Genomic DNA, 19,533 nt, shown 5'->3' on the forward strand with positions numbered 1-19,533 from the left:
TCTTCTCTCGTGCCTCTGTAACTCCCTTTATTCCATTGCGATACTGATACTTGTGACTTCTGCTTCTCCCTCTCAAATTGCAGTATAAGTTCAATCATACTCTGATCACTGCCTCCTCAGGGTTTCTTTACGTTAAGCTGCCTGATAAGATCTGGGTTATTACACAACATTGAATCTAAGATGGCTTTTCCCCTAGTAGGCTCAAGCACAAGTTATTGTAAATCTTGTAGGCATTCAACAAATTCCCTCTCTTGTGATCTGACACCAACCTGATTTTTTTTAAATTGAATTGACTTTATTTCTTACATCTTTCGCATGCTTGAGGAGTAAAAAATCTAAATGTTACATCTCCGTCTGAATGTGCAAGTTATAGTAATTTGTAATAAATAGTATGTACAGTAAGATGTACAACAGAGCAGTCAGTATAGCTTAGAAGTACAATTGTGTCAGCGTGAATTAATCAGTCTGATGGCCTGGTGGAAGAACTATCCTGGAGCTTGTTGGTCCTCGCTTTAATGTTGCAGTACTATTTCCCAGATGGTAGCAGGTGGAACAATTTGTAGTTGGGGTGACTTGGGTCCCCGATGATTCTTTGGGCTCTTTTAACTCACCTGTCATTGTAAATGTCCTGGTAAGTGGAAAGTACATATCCGTACCACTCTCTGCAATTGAGGGAAGTATAGTTCCCATATCAAGCAATGATGCAGCCAGTCAGGATGCTCTCAACTGTGCCCCTGTGGAAAGCTCTTAGGATTTGGGACTCATGCCAAACTTCTTCAACTGTCTGACATGAAAGAGGCACTATTGTGCTTTTTTCACCAACAGCCGGTGTGTACAGACCATGTGAGATCCTCGGTGTGTATACCGAGGATTTTGAAACTTTTCACCCACTCCACCCGGATCCATTGACGTCAATAGGGTGAACCTGTCTTTGTTCCTTCTGTAGTCCACAGCCAGCTCCTTTTCTTGACACCACTGTGTCAGGATGATGACTTCTCCTCTGTAGGCTGCCTTGTTATTATTTGAGATGAGGCCAATCAATGTAGTATCATCTGCAAATTTAATTAGCAGATTGAAGCTGTGGGTGGATTTCCCAATCCCCCTGCATATTGAAATCCCCCATTACAACTGTAACATTACCCGTATTATGTGCCTTTTCCAGCTTCCTTTGCAATCTCAACCCCACATCTTGGCTACTATTTGGAGGCCTATAAATAATTCCCATAATGTTTTTTCACTCTTGCGGCTTCTTAACTCCACCTACAAAGACTCAACATTCTCTGACCCTAAGTCACCCTTCTCTAAAGATGTAATTCCATGTCTTACCAACAGAGCCACACTACTGTCTCTGCCTTCCTGCCTGTTCTTTTGATACAAAGTATATCCTTTGATGTTAAGCTCTCAACTCTGGCCTACTTTCAGCCATCACTCGGTGATACCCACAATGTCATACCGACTGATCTCTTATTTACACCTCAAGTTCGTCCATCTTACATGCTATGAGCATTTAAATACAGCACCTTCAGTCCTGCATTCTTTGCCCTTTTGATTTTTGCCTCTGTGGTACAGTTTAACTCTGTGCTCTGCCTGCATTTGTACCCAATCATCGGCTTCTCCTTACTTAACGTTCATGCTATACCCATCATCTACTTGTAAACCTGCTGGCTCACCCTCAGCTCTATCAGACTAGTTCCCATACCCCTGACATGTTACTTTAAACCACTCTCATGTCCTGGGGGTCCTTAATGATGGATGCGGACTTTGAGGCATTACCTTCTGAATGTGTCCTTGATGCTGGGGAGGCTAGTGCCAATGATAGAGCTAGATAAGTTTACAACTTTCTGCAGTTTTTTCCAAACATGTGCAATGGCCCCTCCATACCAGGTGGCGATATAACCAGTCAGAATGCTTTTCACAGTAGATCTGTGAAATTTGTGAGAGTCTTTGGTGACAGACCAAGTCTCCTTAAACTCCTAATGAAATATAGCTACTGTTTTCCTGCCTTTGTCATTTCATCAATATTGGATGCAGGCTAGATCTCTAAAGTTGTTGACACCCAGGAACTTGAAACTGCTCAGTTTGCCACTGCTGATCCCTTGATGATGACTGGTCTTTGTTCCCTCAAATTCCCCTTCCCAAAGTCCACAATCAATTCTCTGGTCCTACTGCAGTTGAGTGCAAGATTGTTTTTGTGACACCACTCAACCAGCTGATGTATTTTGCTCTTGTATGCCTCCTCATCACCATCTGCCATTAATAGATGTATCATCAGCAAATTAATAGATGGTGTTTGAGCTGTGCCTTGCCGCACAGTTGTGCGTGTACAGAGGGTAGAGCAGTGGGTTAAGCATGCATCCTTGAGGTAGGCCAGCATTGATTGTGAGCGAGGAGGAGATGTTATTTTGATCCGCGCAGACTGTGGTCTCCCGGTGAGGAAGATGAGCATCTAGTTGCAGAGGGAGGTCTAGAGACCCAAGTTTCAGAGCTTGAGGGTATGATTGTGTTCAACGCTGAGCTGTAGTCAATAAACAGCAGCCTAACGCTAGAGCTAGGGTTAACCCTAACGCATATTGTCCAAGTGATCCAAGGCTGAATGGAGAGCCAGTGAGATTGCACCTGCTGTAGACCTATAGTGGCAATAGGCAAATTACAGTGGGTTCTGTTCCTTGCTTAGGAGTTGCTTTTGGCCATGACCCACCTCTCAAAATACTTCATCACAGTAGATGTGAGTTCAATTGGGCATAGTCATTGAGGTAGCTCACCATACTCTCTTGGGCATTGGTATGATTGTCGCTCCTTTGATGAGAATCTTTGACTGCAGCAGTGTAAGATTGAAAATGTCCTTGAACACTCCTGCCAGTAGGTTGACACTGGTTTTCAGAGCCCTATCAGGTGTGCCATCAGGGCCTGGCGCCATGCAGGGGTTCACCCTCTCAAAAAATGTTCTGACATCGGCCTCCAAGTCAGAGATCATCGGGTCACCAGATGCTGCAGGGATTCACATTGGTGTAATTTTATTTTCCCTTTCAAAGTGTGCATAATAGGAGTTGAGCTGTTCTAGAAGTGAATTATCAGCCATTTATGATGTTAGATGTTGCCTTGTAGGAAGTAAAACCCTGCAAGCCCTGCTAGAGCTGACTTGCATCCAATTCTATCTCCAACTTCAATTGGTAGTATTCAAATAATTGTCAACAATGCCACTCAAAATGCAATTTTGCTAAAAATTATTTATAAAACTGAATCATTTAAAATTGTATCTTTTCTAGGTGAGCCAGTCTCAGGATCACCTGGAGTTTATCACTTTCTTACAGAGGCTGTTGGGTCCATTATTGGAAGCTTATTTTTCTGCTGCTGTTTATATTCAAAGCTTCAGAGTTCAGGTTGAAGGTAGGTTTCGCTGAGAACATCATTTGTACTTTTTTACTTGTGATCTTTTAGATTTATCCTAAAGAGGGCCGCATGCATAGTCCAATCACAATTGCTTTGCAAAAGTAACAACAGGTTCTCCTTTTGGACTGCTGTGACATGCTCTGAAAGTGGTCCCATGTGCTAATGGGTAGGAAGATCCAGGCTGTTAAAGTACATTTATTATCAAAGTATACTATATTCAACCTTGAAATTCATCTTATAGGCAGCAACACTACAAAGAAACCCAATAGAACCCATTTGAAAAAAGACGATCAAACACCCAATATGCAGAAAAAGAACAAATTGCGCAAACAATAAAAGTAAGCAAATAAGATTTAGAACTAATGTTTACAAACGTGAGTACACAGCCACAAAGCCTGTCACAGCTGACTCAGGAGCCCATTATTTGCTGGCCACAGCCTCAGTTCAGCACAGATACGAATAAACCTCACCAAGCAGTGAGCTGAGCACCAGCCAATCCCTTGCATCCAGCCCCGACACCCTGATCTTTTCAAACTGGCCCAGCACTTAAATCTGCCAGACCATTGCTCGCTCCTCATTCTTGAATGCAGGCCCTGCTGCTTCGATACGCTCTTGGGCCTGGGACCCACCACCTCGATTTGACCCATAACCAACCTTTCCAATCTGGCCCGGCACATAATTTAGTTTAACATCAGCTCATTCCTTGATCTCAGGCATGGGTTCCGTTGCCTCGGCTCTCCCTTACCTCAGATTTGCTGCTTCAAATTGCCTCCAGTCTGCTTCATCAGTGGCCATACAATGGCTGGTTCCTCACTCTCGGACCCAAGCTCTGTGGCCTCAATTCGACCCGTACATGCAACATTGCAACTGTCCTGCACCTTCCAGACTTAAGTTCATACCACAAAAATGCTAGGTTGTATAGACAGTTCAAAAGCATAATTCCAAAAGGGAAGTTAGAGGCAATTGATCTTTTAGTTTTCCAGGAAAAATGTGATTGATAAAAGTAGTTAGTAGTTTTGTTAGCTAACTGTAAGTTGTTGCTTTATTTCTCCAGTGTCATCTTAAACCAGTAATCTTGATACAGTGTTGATGAAGAAATAGCATTGTAATTGCAAGTTGCGATGGTGCATGACTTGAAGGGCTGTTCTCAGTATTTTTTGTAGAAGAACTTAATCGTTGCACTCCACTCTAATTACGTTTGCAGTTAAGTGAATGAATTGCCTTCATGAATGGAAATAATCCCTCTTGCCATGCATTTAACCCAGAAACTCAAATCCTGGTGTGTAGCATTGATAGACAGCATTCAAATAGAGTTGTGCAGAGTATGCCCAGAATCCTGGTGTATGGCATTGATAGACAGCACCAAATACAGTTGTGCACAGTGTATGAGGAATCCTGGAGTATGGCATTGATAGACAGCATTCAAATACCGTTGTGCACAGTGTATGAGGAATCCTGGTGTATAGCATTGATAGACAACATCCAAATACAGTTATGCACAGTGTATGAGGAATCCTGGTGTATGGCTTTGATAGACAGCATCCAAATACAGTTGTGCACAGAGTTCAAGGAATCCTGCTGTATGGTATTGATAGACTGGTGTATGGTATTGATAGATAGCATCCAAATACAGTTGTGCATAGTGTGCCCAGAATCCTTGTGTATGGCATTGATAGACAGCATTCAAATACAGTTGTGCACAGTGTACAAGGAATCCTGGTGTGGCATTGATAGGCAACATTCAAATACAGTTGTGCACAGAGCCTGGTGTGGCATTGATAGACAGCATTCAAATACTGTTGTGTGCAGAATCCTGTTGTGGCATTGATAGGCAGTATTCAAATACAATTTTGTGCAGTGTACAAGGAATCCCGGTGTGTGCCATTGATAGACAGCATTCAAATACACGTCCTGGTTTTGATATTTGTGCTGCTTTTTATGTAAAGTGTCTTTAGTACCAAGAAAATAATTACTGAAGCGAAGTTGCTGTAGTGGCTAAACTCTATACAAAATAGAGAAAAAATACACTTCAACATTCGACTCAATAAATACATTTTATTGATTAACAACTTTTAGAAATACGTTATTTTTCAGAAAGTGAATACATCAGCAAGTTTCACAAGTATCTTTTATCCCGAACCGAAATGAAAATTGCAGTATTTGGTGAGTCATGAGCAAATAATATGCAAAGTGATCATTTGAAATCGAACAAAATTTATGATCTTCATTCATGAACTTAGAAGGTAAACAAATATTATTCTTGTCTCCAAATATTTCAGTAACACACACAAAATGCTGAAGGTACTGAGCAAATCAGGCAGTATCTGTGATGAGGAATAGGCAGTCAAAGTTTTGGACTGAGTTCCCTCATCAAGAAAATACTCCCTGACTTGCTGATTTCCTCTAGCAATTTGAATGTGTTGCTCAAGGTTTCTAGCATCTGCAGAATCTCTTGTCTTCCAAATGCTTGATAGAATCATAGAAAAGCACAGCACAGAAACAGGCTTTTGGCTCATCTAGTCCATGCCAAAACCATTTAATCTGCCTACTCAGATTGACCTGCACCAGGGCCATAGCCCTCCATATTCCTACTATCCATGTACCCATCCAAATTTTTCTAAATGTTGAAATCGAACTCACATGGACCACTCCTACTAGCAGCTCATTCCACACTATCATGACCCTCTGAGTGAAAAGGTTTCCCCTCATGCTCCTATTAAACTTCTTACCTTTCACCCTTAAGCCATGACCTCTGGTTGTAGTCCCACTCAACCTAGTGGAAAAAGCCTGCTTTCGTTTACCTTATCTATACCCCTAATAATTTTGATACCTCTATCGGATCTCCTCTCAATCTTCTACATTCTAAAGAATACAGTCCTAACCTATTCAATCTTTCCTTATAACTCAGGTCCTCCAGACCTAGCAACATCCTTGTAAATTTTCTCTGCACTCTTTCAACCTTGTTTACATCTTTTCGCTAGGTAGGTGGCCAAAACTGATCATAATACTCCAAATTAGGACTCATAAATATCTTATACAACTTCAGTATAACATCCCATTTTCTGTACTCAATATATCGATTTATGAAGGACAATATAGCAAAAGCTTTCATTATGACCCTATCTACCAGTGATGCTACTTTCAACAAATTATGGGCCTGTATTCCCAGATCCCTTGGTTCTACCACACTCATCATTGCCCTATTGTTCACTGTAGGACCTACCCTGGTTGGTCTTACTGAAGTGCAAAACCTTGCCTGTATTAAATTCCATCTGCTGTATTTCAGCACATTTTTCTAGCTGATGCAGATCCCTCTGCAAGCCATGATAGTCTTACTGCTGTCCACTACATCCCCAATCTTGGTGTCACCCACAAATTTGCTGAAGCAGTTAACCACGTTAGAAGATCATAAGACATTGGAGCATGATTAGGCCTTTCAGCCCATCGAGCCTGCTCTGCCATTGAATTGTGGCTGATCCTTTTTTCTTCTCTCCCACCACTCCTCGCCTCAGCACCACTCCAATCAAGAACCTATCAAGCTTTGCCTTAAATACACTTAAATACCTGATCTCCACATCTGCCTATGGAAATAAATTACACAGGTTCACCACCCTCTGACCAAAGAAATTTCTCTGCATCTCTGTTTTAAATGAACACACCTCTATCCTGAGGCTGTGCCTTCTTGTCTTAAAACTCCCCCAAAATGGGAAACGTCCTTTCCACATCTACCATGGCTTGGCCTTTCAACATTCTAAAGGTTTCAATGAGATCTTCCTCATTCTTCTAAATTCCAGCAAGTACAGACCAGAGCTATCAAACACTCCTCATATGATAACCCTTTTGTTCCCAGAACCATCCTTGTGAACCTCCTTTGAACCCTCTTCAATGCCAGCACATCTTTTCTTGATGAGCCCAAAACTGTTCACAATACTCAAGATGAGGCCTCACCAGTACCTTAGAAAGCATCAGCATCACATCCTTGCTCTTGTATTCTAGACCTCTTGAAATGAATGCTAACATTGCATTTGCCTCCTTCAACTTGTAAGTTAACATTTAGGTTGTTCTGCACAAGGACTCCTTTTGCATCTCAGATTTTTGGATTTTCTCCTCATTTAGAAAGTAATCTTACATTTATTTCTTCTACCAAAGTGAATGACCATGCATATTCCAATATTGTATTTCATTTGCCACTTTCTTGCCCATTCTCCTAATCTGTCTAAGTCCTTCTGCAGCCTAATTGTTTTCTCATCACTACCTGCCCCTCCACCAATCTTTGTATCATCTGCAAAATTGGCAACAAAGTCATCTATTCCATCATCAAAGTCATTGATATACAGCATAAAAAGAATCGGTCTCAACACCAACCCGCTGCGGAACGCCACTAGCCTCCTAACAATCAGCCAGTGCTCCAACCATGTTTGTAACTTTCCTATAATACCATTGGCTCTTAACTTGGTAGGCAACCTCATGTGGGGCACCTCGTCAAAAGCCTTCTGAAAGTCCACATATACAACATCCACTGCATCCCCTTTATCAACCCTACTTGTAATCTGCTCAAAGAATTCCAACAGGTTCATCAGACAGGATTTTCCTTTAAGGAAACCATGCTGACTTTGTCCTGTCTTGTCCTGTGTCATCAAGTACTCCATAACCTTATCCTTGACTCTAACATCTTCCCAGCCACTGAGCTCTGGCTAACTGGTGTATAGTTTCCTTTCTGCTACCTTCCTCCTTTCTTAAAGAGTGGAGCGACCTTTACAATTTAACAGTTCTCTGGCACCATGCCAGAGTCCAATGATTTTTGAAAGATCATAGCTAATGCCACCACAATCTCCAACACTACCTCTTTCAGAACCCTAGGGTGCAGTTCGTCAGGTCCAGGTGACTTAGGTACCCTAGGGTCTTTCAGCATTTTTGAGCATCTTCTCTCTTGTTATAGTAACTGCACTCACTTCTCTTCCCTCACACTCTTCAACATCTGGCAAACTGCTAGTGTCTTCTGTAGTGAAGACTGGTGCAAAATACTCATTTAGTTCATCTGCCATCTCTTTGGCCCCCCGTTATTATTTCTCCGGCTTCATTTTCTAGCAGTCCTATATCCGCTCTAATCTCTTTTATTTTTTACATACTTGAAAAAACTTTTACTATCCACTTTGATATTGTTTGTTAACTTGCTTTCATGTTTCATCTGTTCCCTCATAATGACTCTTAGTTGCTCTCTGTAGGTTTTTAAAAGCTTCCCAATTCTGTCTTCCCACAAATTTTTGCTTTGTTATATGCCCTCTCTTTTGCTCCTCCAATAGCTTTGACTTCCCTTGTCAACTACGGATGTATTATTTTGCCATTTGAGTATTTCTTTGTTTTTGGAATACATCTATCCTGCACCTTCCTCATTTTTCCAAGAAGTTCAAGCCATTGCTGCCCTGCTGTCATCCCTGCCAGCATCTCCTTTCAATTTATTTTGGCCAACTCCTTTCTCATACAACTGTAATTTCCTTTACCCCACTGCTGTGTCAGACTTTCCTTCCTCCTTATCAAATTTTAAGTTGAACTCAATCATATTGTGATCACTATGGGTTCTTTTACCTGAAGCTCTCTAATCACCTCCAGTTTATTACAAAACATTCAATCCAGTATAGCTGATCCCCTAGTAGGCTCAATGACAAACTGCTCTAAAAAGCTTCACGTAGGCATTCAACAAACTCACTCTTTTGAGTTCCATTACCAACTGATGTTACCAATCGACTAAAATGTTGTTATCTCTCATGACTATCATCACATTGTCGTTTTGACATGACTTTTCTATTTCCCGTTTTAATCTGTGGTTCTCATTCCAGCTAGTTGAGAGGCCTGTATATAACTACCGTCAGGGTTCTTTTACCCTTACAGTTTCTTAACTCAACCCACAAGGATTCAACATCTTCCAATCCTATGTCACATCTTTCTACTGATTTGATGCCATTCTTTACCAGCAGAGCCACACCATCCCCTTTGCCTACCTTCCTATCCCTCTGATACAAAGCATAACCTTTGACATTAGGTTCCCAACTACATCCATCATCCAGATCATTAATATAGATGACAAACAACAAAGGACCTAGCACCGATACTGTGGCATGCCACTAGTCACAGGCCTCCAGTCAGAGAGGCAACCCTCTACTACCACTCTGGTTTCTTCCACAAAGCCAATGTCTAATTCAATTTACTACCTCATTCTGAATGCCGAGTGACTGAAACTTCTTGACCAACCTCCCATACAGTACCTTGTAAAATCCCTTACTAAAGTCCGTGTAGACAACATCCATTGCCTTGCCTTCGTCCTTTCCTGGTAACTTCCTCGAAATACTCTACCATGCACAAAGCCACACTGCTATCCATAATCAGTCCATGTCTATTCAAATATTTAGTGCCTGTAAGAAGTTTTCACCCCCACCCCCGGCAGTTTTCATGTTTTATTATTTTACAACATTGAATCACAGTGGAGTTAATTTGGCATTTTTTGACACTGATCAACAGAAAGACACTCTTTTGTATCAAAGTGAAAACAAATCTCCACAAAATGATCTAAATTAATTTAAAATATAAAGTACAAAATAATTGATTGCGTAAGTATTCATCCCCTTTAATATGACACACCAAATCATCACTGGTGCAGCCTTTTGGTTTCAGAAGTCACATAATTAGTTAAATGGAGATCACCATGTGCAGTCAAGGTGTTTCAATTGATTGTAGTAAAAATACACCTGTACCTGGAAGGTCCAACTGCTGGTGAATCTACAACATGAAAACAAAAGAACACGCCAAGCAACTCCATGAAAAGGTTATTGAACAGCGCAAATCAGGAGATGGTTTCAAGAAAATTTCCAAGTCACTGAATATCACTTAGTACAGTTAAGTCAAACATCAAGAATTGGAAAGAATATGGCAGAGCTGTAAATCTGCCGAGAGCAGGCCGTCCTCAAAAACTGAGTGACTGTGCAAGAAAGGGCCTCATGAGGGAGGCCACCAAGAGACAGATGACAACTCTTGAAGAGTTACAAGCTTCAGTGGCTGAGATGGGACAGACTGTGCTTACAACAACTGTTGCCCGAGTGCTTCACCATTCACAGCTTTATGGGAGAATGGCAAAGAGAAATCCACTGTAGAAAAAAAACTGCATGAAATCTTGGCTACAATTTTCCAGAAGGGATGTGGGAGACTCAAGTCAGCTGGAAGAAGGTTCTATGATCTGATGAAACCAAAATTGAGCTTTTCAGCCATCAGACTAAATGCTATATTTGGCGTAGACCAAGCACCACACATAATCAAAAACACACCATCTATCCCATGAAGTATGGTGGTGCCTGCATCATGCTTCACTGCAGCAGGCCTTGGAAGGCTTTTGAAGGTAGAGGGTAAACTGAATGTAGCAAAATACAAAGATATCCTAGAGGAAACCTGATGCAGTCTGCAAGAGAACTGTGTCTTTTTGGAAAGCAAATCTTCTCCCAAGTTGATAACCCCAAGCATAAAGCCAAAGCTACACCAGAACGGCTTAAAAACAACAAAGTTAATGTCCTAGAGTGGCCAAGTCAGAGTCCAGACCTCAATCCAATTGAGAATTTGTGGCTGGACTTGAAAAGGACTGTTCTCTCATGATCTGCATGCAACCTGACAGAGCTTGAGCCGTTTTGTAAAGAAGGATGGGGAAAAATTGTAGTGTCCAGATAGGTCTGAGAGACCTATCCACACAAGCTGTAATTGCTCCCAAAGGTGCATCTCAGAATGAGAATCAGGTTTATTATCACCGGCATGTGACGTGAAATTTATTAACTACTAAATCTACTAAATACTGACTTGAAGGGGGTGAATACTTATACAATCAATTATTTTGTATTTTATATTAATAATTAATTGAGATCACTTTGTAGAGATCTGTTTTCACTTTGACACAAAAGAGTCTTTCTGCTGATCAGAATGGGGGGAAGAAAGCCAAACTGTTGAAGCTTTATTAAACACTAGTCAGGCTGCACTTGGAGCATTGTCAACAGTTTTGGGCCCCATATCTCAGAATTGACAAGATCAATGGAGAGAGTCCAGAGGAGGTTCACAAGGATTATTCCGGGAATGTAGGGATTAACATATGAGGTGCGTTTGGCAGGTTTGGGCCTGTACTCACTGGAATTTAAAATAATGCCTGGGGATTTCACTGAAACCTACTGAATGTTGAAAGGACTAGATAGGGTGGATATGGACATGATGTTTCTTTTGGTGGGGGTATCCAGAACTAAAGGGCATAGCCTCAAAATTAAGGTGTGATCTTTTAGAACAGAAGTAAGGAGGAATTTTTTTAGCCACAGAGTGGTGAATCTGTGGAATGCTCTGCCACAGACTACGGTTGAGGCCAAGTCCATGAATATATTTAAAGCAGAAGTTGATGGATTCCTGATTGGATGGGACATCAAGGGATATGGTGAGAGAGCAGGTGTATGGGGTTGAATGGGATACGGGATCAGCCTTGATGAAATGGCGGAGCAGACCCAATAGGCTGAATGAACTAATTCTGCTCCTATGTCTTTTGCTCTAAATTAAGTCCAATGTGATTCAATGTAGTAAAACACTAAACATGAAAACTTCCAAGAGGGGGTGAATATTCTTTACAGGCATTGTATATTTCGGTCCCTTAGAATACCTTCCAAAAACTCCCACAACTGATGTCAGACTCACCAGCCTATAATTTCCTGATTCTGTTTAGAGACTTTTTTAAATAGCAGAACAACATTGGCTATCCCCTGGCACTAAGGATGTTTTAAATATCTCTGCTAGGGCCCCAACAGTTTCTGTCCTTGCCTCCCGTAGGAAACAACTTGTCAGGCCCTGGGTTTCAGATCTTTCTTTCCATGATTTTTGTTTGCCCATCAAAATAAAATTCCTGTCAAGGTATGATAGTGAAGTAACACACTTGGCATTCCATAGTACAAATTACTTCAGTAATGGGCAGTCTACTTGGAAATATTAAAGGGTTTGAAAGCATTTGGCCCACCTCAAATATTAGAAATATCAAAAGTATTATGAAAAAGTGACTATTTCATATCTTCCTCCTATCCCCTTGCATGCACATTCACACTCGTGTTCTAAAGCTGTTCTCATTTCAAATTTCATTCACCTATTAGTAATTAAACTGTTCATCTTCAGACTTTTTTTTAGCAGTGTTTAGATTTGTGATCTTACCAAAATAGCATGCGATGTCTCATTCTAGTAGTTATAAATTAATGTATCTTCAAATTTAGGTCCCTTAAGATTGTCAGCTATGGGTGGTAGTGGGAATTGGCTCCCACTACCTATTGCTTCCAGTAGCATGTGTCTCAAATAGCCTCTGACAACCAAGTCCATTTCTTGGCCTTCACATGTGGTTTAGCTACTAAGCCCAGCAGAACAGTTTCTACTGACAGGAGAAGGGGCAAAGCTGAGTTACTGATGCCTTAAAACGGGTCATTTCAGACAGATGGGGCTCATCAGCTGTGGTTGGCAGCTCATCTAGGAGAAGGAAAACTTATGCCTCCACTGTCTTGTGGCTTGGCCTGCTCATGGGGAAGGCTTCGTCAGTAAACCCCAAAGGCAATATCCGAACTGGAGTCCTTAAGGCAGTCCTACGTCGAGTTCAACGCTGACTGACAACATCTGTGTCGCCACTGATGCCAAACTACTGGTCCCTGTCGTTCCTTTGGATTCATCAGCTGCGTGGAGAGGGGGGGCCTTCTGGATGGGCAACAGCTTGCTCTCCATATCATACTGCCCTGGCTTTCATGTCACATAGATAGCTAGGATGCAATATCCATGGTCAACCCAACTAAAAAGGGCCTCAGTCTTCAAATTTAACATTTGCAATATCATCATAGACCTTCTATAATTTATTTTGTTCCTTAGGGGAGAGTGCAACTTTCTGTCTTGCAAAAAGTGCAGTGAAAACTCTGAAGGACCTTGGGGTAAGTAATATTTACTTTGGTGTCTTCCATTTGCGTTGAGCCACTATGCTTTGCTATTACAATATGACCCATTAGCTTTCAGGAATGGTGTGCTCCATCAAAAAGTTGATATTAGTTACATTAATCTTGGGGTTCTTCCCACTGGCCTGCTAGACAAATCATTAACATTCATTACTTAGGAGTTAGCAAAATAATTTTATCACTACTGTCTGTGCAGTCCTCCTCACAACTACCTTGTCAAATTGTAGTTCTATGAAAATTAGTCTTGAAAATAGCTACTGGACTAGTAAATCTTACTGAGGTTCTCATTGAATGATGGATCAGTCTCAAAGGTCTGTGTGGCCTACTGAGTTCCAATTTTTTTTATAAGCATAGTACTGAAGTATTTGTCAGGATGTAATTGCAAGAAGAGAATTATACTATAATTACTGCAAGTTGTAAGCTGGTGTAAAAATCACAATTATTTAAATTGTAGCAATTTTCCTTCTGCAGGTTTTTAAAGCACAGAAGAAAGGGAGCACAACTTTAGAACTGAGCAGCGCTTTTCTACCTCTCATCAATCGACAAAAGCTGCTGGAGTACATTCTGAATTTTACCATGTTATAGAGAATGCTGAATGGGCTGTGGTAATTTATTGACATGAACTGGGACTAATAAACCCATTTGAATCGATTATTTGACATTTAAAAACTTAAATGTATACTTGCTGCATTTTCTGATTTATTTCACTGTTTTAGTGAAAGGTGTATGCCTAACTTGGTTTGGCTGCTTTCCTTCTTAGTAATTTAACTGGTTTACCATTCCATTTAGTGTCATCTTCTGTGTCTCTTGATGCAGGCATGTGGAAGCATAAACCATGAAAAGATGATTGCCATTACGACCACAGCCGTGTTGATGACACTGAATTTATGATTAATTTAGAAACATCAGAAGTTTATCAAACCTGTAGTGCTTATGTCATAGATGCCCCTTTGATTTGAAGTGGCCCCTCTATTCCTAACAGGTTGTGGTCATTAGCCATGAATTGTGTCAAATTCAGTGTTAATGAAAGTGTATCAAATTCTCAAGGGTTGGTACTCTAGACAGGTTTGTTGTGATGTGCAAAAGTTCTATGTTAAAAGCAATTCTGCTGTGCTAAAACTTAACTGATGGAATATTGTGAATTCTGTGTCATTGGGTTGTGGATTATTATCTACAGAAAACAATTCTTTTGCTTGTGCCATCCTCCTGCAAAATGGAATAGTTGTTTTCAATTAAGAGGGTATCCAGATGCTTGGCTATGAGCTCTGTAACTCTTAGCACTGCACACAATCTGAAAATTAATCATTTGCTAAGTGACAATCTGTAGAACAGGGGTTCCCAACCTGGGGTCCACGGATAAGGTTCCATTGCATTAAAAAAAAGGTTGGGAACCCCTGTTATAAAAGGAGTTCATGATTGCGATTAGAGGATTGTTACTACTTTCAAAAGATATGTTACCAAACATGGCTCTGAGCTCATCTCACACACCCTCCCCTCCCCACTGGTTAGCCCAAGTTGCTCGTTTTTTTAGCCCTCCAACGAGCAAACATCCAGTTTCATTCATGATTCCTAAATGTAGGAGAGCTGATTGGCTGATCTGGTCAACCAATACATTATGTAACAGGTATGGCAGAAAGCTGTGAGTTGATATGCCTCAGCTGCAAAGAGATAGGTAGAAGTAATCTTGGGTTTTCCGTGCCTACAGGTCTTTCCCTTTGCTTTCTTTTCCTATCCTCACCTCTCTTGACCTGATTCGTAAGTCAAAATTGCTGATCCATGCTCACAGTCTTGCACTGATGGCTAAAATTGGGTTAATAGTTATTCAATCTATACCTTGTATGTGCTGGGCCCTAAATTATTGATTGCCTTAGGGTTACATAAGAAGTTTAACCAGTGTCTTTAGCAATCAAAAAGAAAGCCATATCTTTGCAAGAAGATCATATGTTTGCAATCGGCATTGTGACTTGGCAATAAGATAATCCTTGCAAAGTATATTCATTTTGTGGCAAGCGATGGTCTATGATAAGTTGTGTAAGGTTTCCAATTGAAACACTACATTCAAATCCAGCCATGAAGGGCGTTGAACCCAAACTGACCTTTCTAACACTGCTTACAGATTAGACACTGTGTGATCAAATAGTTTCACTGTATGTGTGGAGATGCATGGTTTTTGGATGGACATCTGTCTGACAATGATTGATCAGCCCTTGTACCTGTGAAGTGTGCAGTAGCAAGATACAAGATACAAGAAAAATTTGTGCTACAGATCGTAATTTTTGACTGCTTTATCTTTCAGAGAAAGGATGAGCTAAGGCCAGCTCTTCACCCACTAATTCCACACATAAACCCCTAAGAGTGAGCCCTTTTAATGGGTATAACATTTATAACCACAATATTTTATTTTTCTCTTGCAAAATGGGAGACTTGGTAATTTATAAATTTTACACTTGGAATGTCAAGTGCTTTTAGTAAGAGAAAATCATTTCCATAAGCATTTCTACCTTGAATTTTTTAATAAAACAACAGTAAATCTCACTGATGTGCCACCAAATATTTCAGAAACTGAAAAAAATGAAGACCTACAGCATCATTTATTAATGTTGAGAAGAAATTCCCCATGTTATTGTAAAATCTCTAAATACTGAGGGGGGCATTACATTGTTTCATTATGATGTATTCAAGGTCTCCATTGTAGCCTCTCCCTCAGGTGTGTTTAAAGCAAACTTGAGCTTAAATTAAACTGTAAGTTGTGATGATCAATATCTCATATTATACTTGAAAAGCTACTCAAATCACTGGTCATCATCTTTGTGTTACACCAAAGAGTTCTCTTATGTGTTGTATGTTAACATGCATTTGTTCCTTTTTTTTCAAAATCTAAATATCCAACTTCTGATATACGTATTTAATGTTTTGTGAAGAGACAATGCTACATGCTGCATGATATGATATTTTGGTTCTATCACTACTGAGCTTGTAAATGATTGCTGCCTCATGGGCTACAGAGCTCTAAGGGATATCAGGGGTTGGTGGTGGCAAGTTATTGAGTTGTTGTTTCATATATTTCTGGTCTGGAAAAGGGTTTGAAGTTAAAAAAAACATTACAGAATAAAAACAAAAACGTTATCTTGTATTTTCTCTTTGACAACTGCTTTTTCTCAGCCATCTGCATTATGTCATGATTTTTGTTTTTCTTTTGACTTGTTTCAGAATTTTAAACTATTTCTGACCTAATACTGTGGTACAAAAAGGGAAAAGCTTTCTTTCTAGTGGTATGATATTTTAATTGTACACGTAGTGTAGCTTAGAAGTATTGGGTTATACATAACAACGGACAATTGTTGTGTGTAATAATTGGGTTATGCATGTTGTGCTTATGTGTGTAGTGAATTTCTCTAAAGCATGGTGCAAACTGAAACGTAATGTAAAAGAAGTGACTATGCGAGGGTTTAGGTGACCTGGAAAGCATGAGCTTGCAACAATTGCACTGATCTGAGCTCAGGACTCTGAAATCACCTCGATTCCTAGAAGCCTTAATTATATGGTGCTTCCAAATGAGAAAGAGAGCTTAAGCTATTATTAAAGCCATACAGGAAATAAATCTCATGGATGTAACACAAATATTAACAACAGTTCACTGTCTTTTTAACCGTGCAGTGTGATCTTTGTTTCTTCGAAGCACTGGTGATATCTGAATCTATTTCACCATGTTTTACATTTTGTGGCAATGAGTGGTCTCCTAGAATTGATCTCATCACTTTTTAAAAATCTGTGTTAGCTTTCAACCAATCAATAAACTTTACAGGGTCACTGATTGTGTGGTAATGTCAGTAAACATTCTGAAATAACACTCCCCTTCCTGCCAGCAAATTCCCATCTTTCTCTGAAAATTGTAGCTTGCCAGACTCCAGTCACATGAATTCCATCAGTCTTCCAGTATTTTCCTAAAGTGAATATCTAGTTTAATAATGAGCGTCAGCTCAGTATGTTCCACATCCACACTGACTATCCCAGCTTAACTCAGTTCTGTCTTTACTTGATAATAGCAACTGTGCATGTGTGTGTGTGCATGCGCGCACACACACACACACACACACACACACACACACACACACACACAAAACACAGCACTCTTCAGGAATTCAACTCGGCACCCTTCAGGAATTCAAAACCAGGACCTATGCAGCCTGAATCACTTGACACTATAGCAAGCACACTGTGCTTTCTGAGCCACCAGGGAATTATCTGAATACATTTTACTGAGTTCTCATATACATTTCGATTTTTATGGTTTCTAATCTATTTCACTGTACTACTACAATTTTAACTAGATTTACTTCATACTATATGAAGAAAAAAATAGGTAAAGAATAGCAGGTATATTAATCTTTGGGTAATTATGTGTTAGTAGTATCGTTTGCATTCTGAATGATTTTGGGATGGTTGTGGATTTCAAGGGCAAAACATACTTGTATATTACGTTAACTGGTCAATCACCTACATACTGCTTTAGCAAAATGCTTGTTCTATTTTTGGTGATGGAAAAGTTTAAATGTGGAGTTTACTGATTTCTTTCTGATGGTAACTGGTGATAGTCTGATCCAGTATTTAGATCAGTCCTGGAATGCTGCAATACTGATAGGGTGGTGATACATACAAAGTGAAATGTTAAGATCAAATGTTAATTCTGTCGTTTTAAGTTTTTTAATCTATGGCTGGCCTTTTTTTGCTGCCAATGCTGATAACTGCTAAAGTCAAGTGTAAGTCTGAATAGTTGCCTAACACAATATGTCTGCAGGAGTTCCCAGGCTATTTAGGACTAAAATATATATTTATCAGACCTACACCTTTTAATTATGTTATTAATTGTTATACAAGCATAGTTGATTGATTCTTTGTGATTAAAATATTTATCTATTTAAATTATTAATGTGATGCAATTTGAAGGTTACTAACCACTAAAGCCAAATGTACAAAGCAAAAACGGTTTGTTCCCTTGACAGTTGTTTTGAGAATGGCTGGAAATGTGGTCCAAACGGTGTCCTGCTCAAGATAGAGCCAAAGAGGGCACTGTTGTTTTTCTCTGTATGGTTCTGAGCTGTTGTCTATCTGTATATAGTGTTTGTTGTGGGAATGGGAAGAGAGGAATGAGTAAATATGCAAGCACTAAAATTTATTTTCCTTTTCTGACTTGTGTTTGAATTGCAATTACAGAAGATTGATCTCAAATATCCTACATCTGGTTTGAGGGAAAGTGTTTTGTCACCTTTATAAAATAAACATTTATAAAACAGATTGATGGATTGCTTTCAGTGTTTTGGTTGGTGATTTATTACCATAGGTCTGAATTAGACCCTGTGTTTCTGGTTCTCAGCAACAGTCTGCTGTGTAAGAGAGTATACTGCATGGCACCTAGCTCTTTCTCCCGAGACTGCTGAATTAAAATGGGAAAAATAAATACAAGGGTTCATTTACAATGGTATGGTATTAAAAAAAGTCATAACCCAGCAATCTCATTATATTTTAGATAAGATTTGGGTTATGTTTAGGATTCTTTTCATTGGTGGACATATCTGTATATAAAGCCCAGGTTAAGATTTCACTGTTAAAGCTGTGGGATAATTTATTTCCCAAACAAGAGAAAATCGACAGATACTGGAAATCCAAGTAACACACACACGCAATGCTGGAGGAACTCAACAGACCAGGCAGCATCTATGGAAATGAGCACAGTCAACGATTCAGGCCGAGGCCCTTCATCAGGACTGGAAAAAAAGATGAGGAGTCAGAGTAAGAAAGTTTGTCTGTGTGTGTGTGGGGGGGGGGAACCACCAGGTGAAACTGCAAATGGGGGGAGGAGTAAAGAAGAGGTTGGGAAGTTCAAGCAGCACACATCAAAGTTGCTGGTGAACGCAGCAGGCCAGGCAGCATCTCTAGGAAGAAGTACAGTTGACGTTTCGGGCCAAGACCCTTCGTCAGGACTAACTGAGACCATCCCTTCAGTTAGTCCTGACGAAGGGTCTCGGCCCGAAACGTCGACTGTACCTCTTCCTAGAGATGCTGCCTGGTCTGCTGTGTTCACCAGCAACTTTGATGTGTGTTGCTTGAATTTCCAGCATCTGCAGAATTCCTCGTGTTTAAGCTTAGGAAGTTGATA

The 19,533-nt window shown here is 40.2% G+C and overlaps 1 protein-coding gene across 5 annotated transcripts in view; it reads left to right on the forward strand.

Moving 5' to 3' along the window:
- The window catches only part of gpam (glycerol-3-phosphate acyltransferase, mitochondrial), a 179,494-nt gene extending 160,807 nt beyond the window's left edge, over positions 1 to 18,687 (forward strand). For 3 of the 5 annotated variants that reach the window (XM_063072075.1, XM_063072076.1, XM_063072077.1), the window contains 4 exons: positions 3,267 to 3,387; positions 5,485 to 5,553; positions 13,297 to 13,355; positions 13,848 to 18,687. In XM_063072075.1, the coding sequence (XP_062928145.1) occupies positions 3,267 to 3,387; positions 5,485 to 5,553; positions 13,297 to 13,355; positions 13,848 to 13,961 (363 nt within the window). In that variant the 3' untranslated portion in view covers positions 13,962 to 18,687. The remainder of the gene's footprint in view (positions 1 to 3,266; positions 3,388 to 5,484; positions 5,554 to 13,296; positions 13,356 to 13,847) is intronic. The other 2 variants (XM_063072078.1, XM_063072079.1) reach the window with 2 other exon arrangements.
- The last annotated feature ends 846 nt before the right edge of the window (positions 18,688 to 19,533 follow it).

This window comes from Mobula hypostoma, chromosome 19 (genome assembly GCF_963921235.1).
Source record: "Mobula hypostoma chromosome 19, sMobHyp1.1, whole genome shotgun sequence".
In the NCBI taxonomy this organism is placed as follows: Eukaryota; Metazoa; Chordata; class Chondrichthyes; order Myliobatiformes; family Myliobatidae; genus Mobula; species Mobula hypostoma.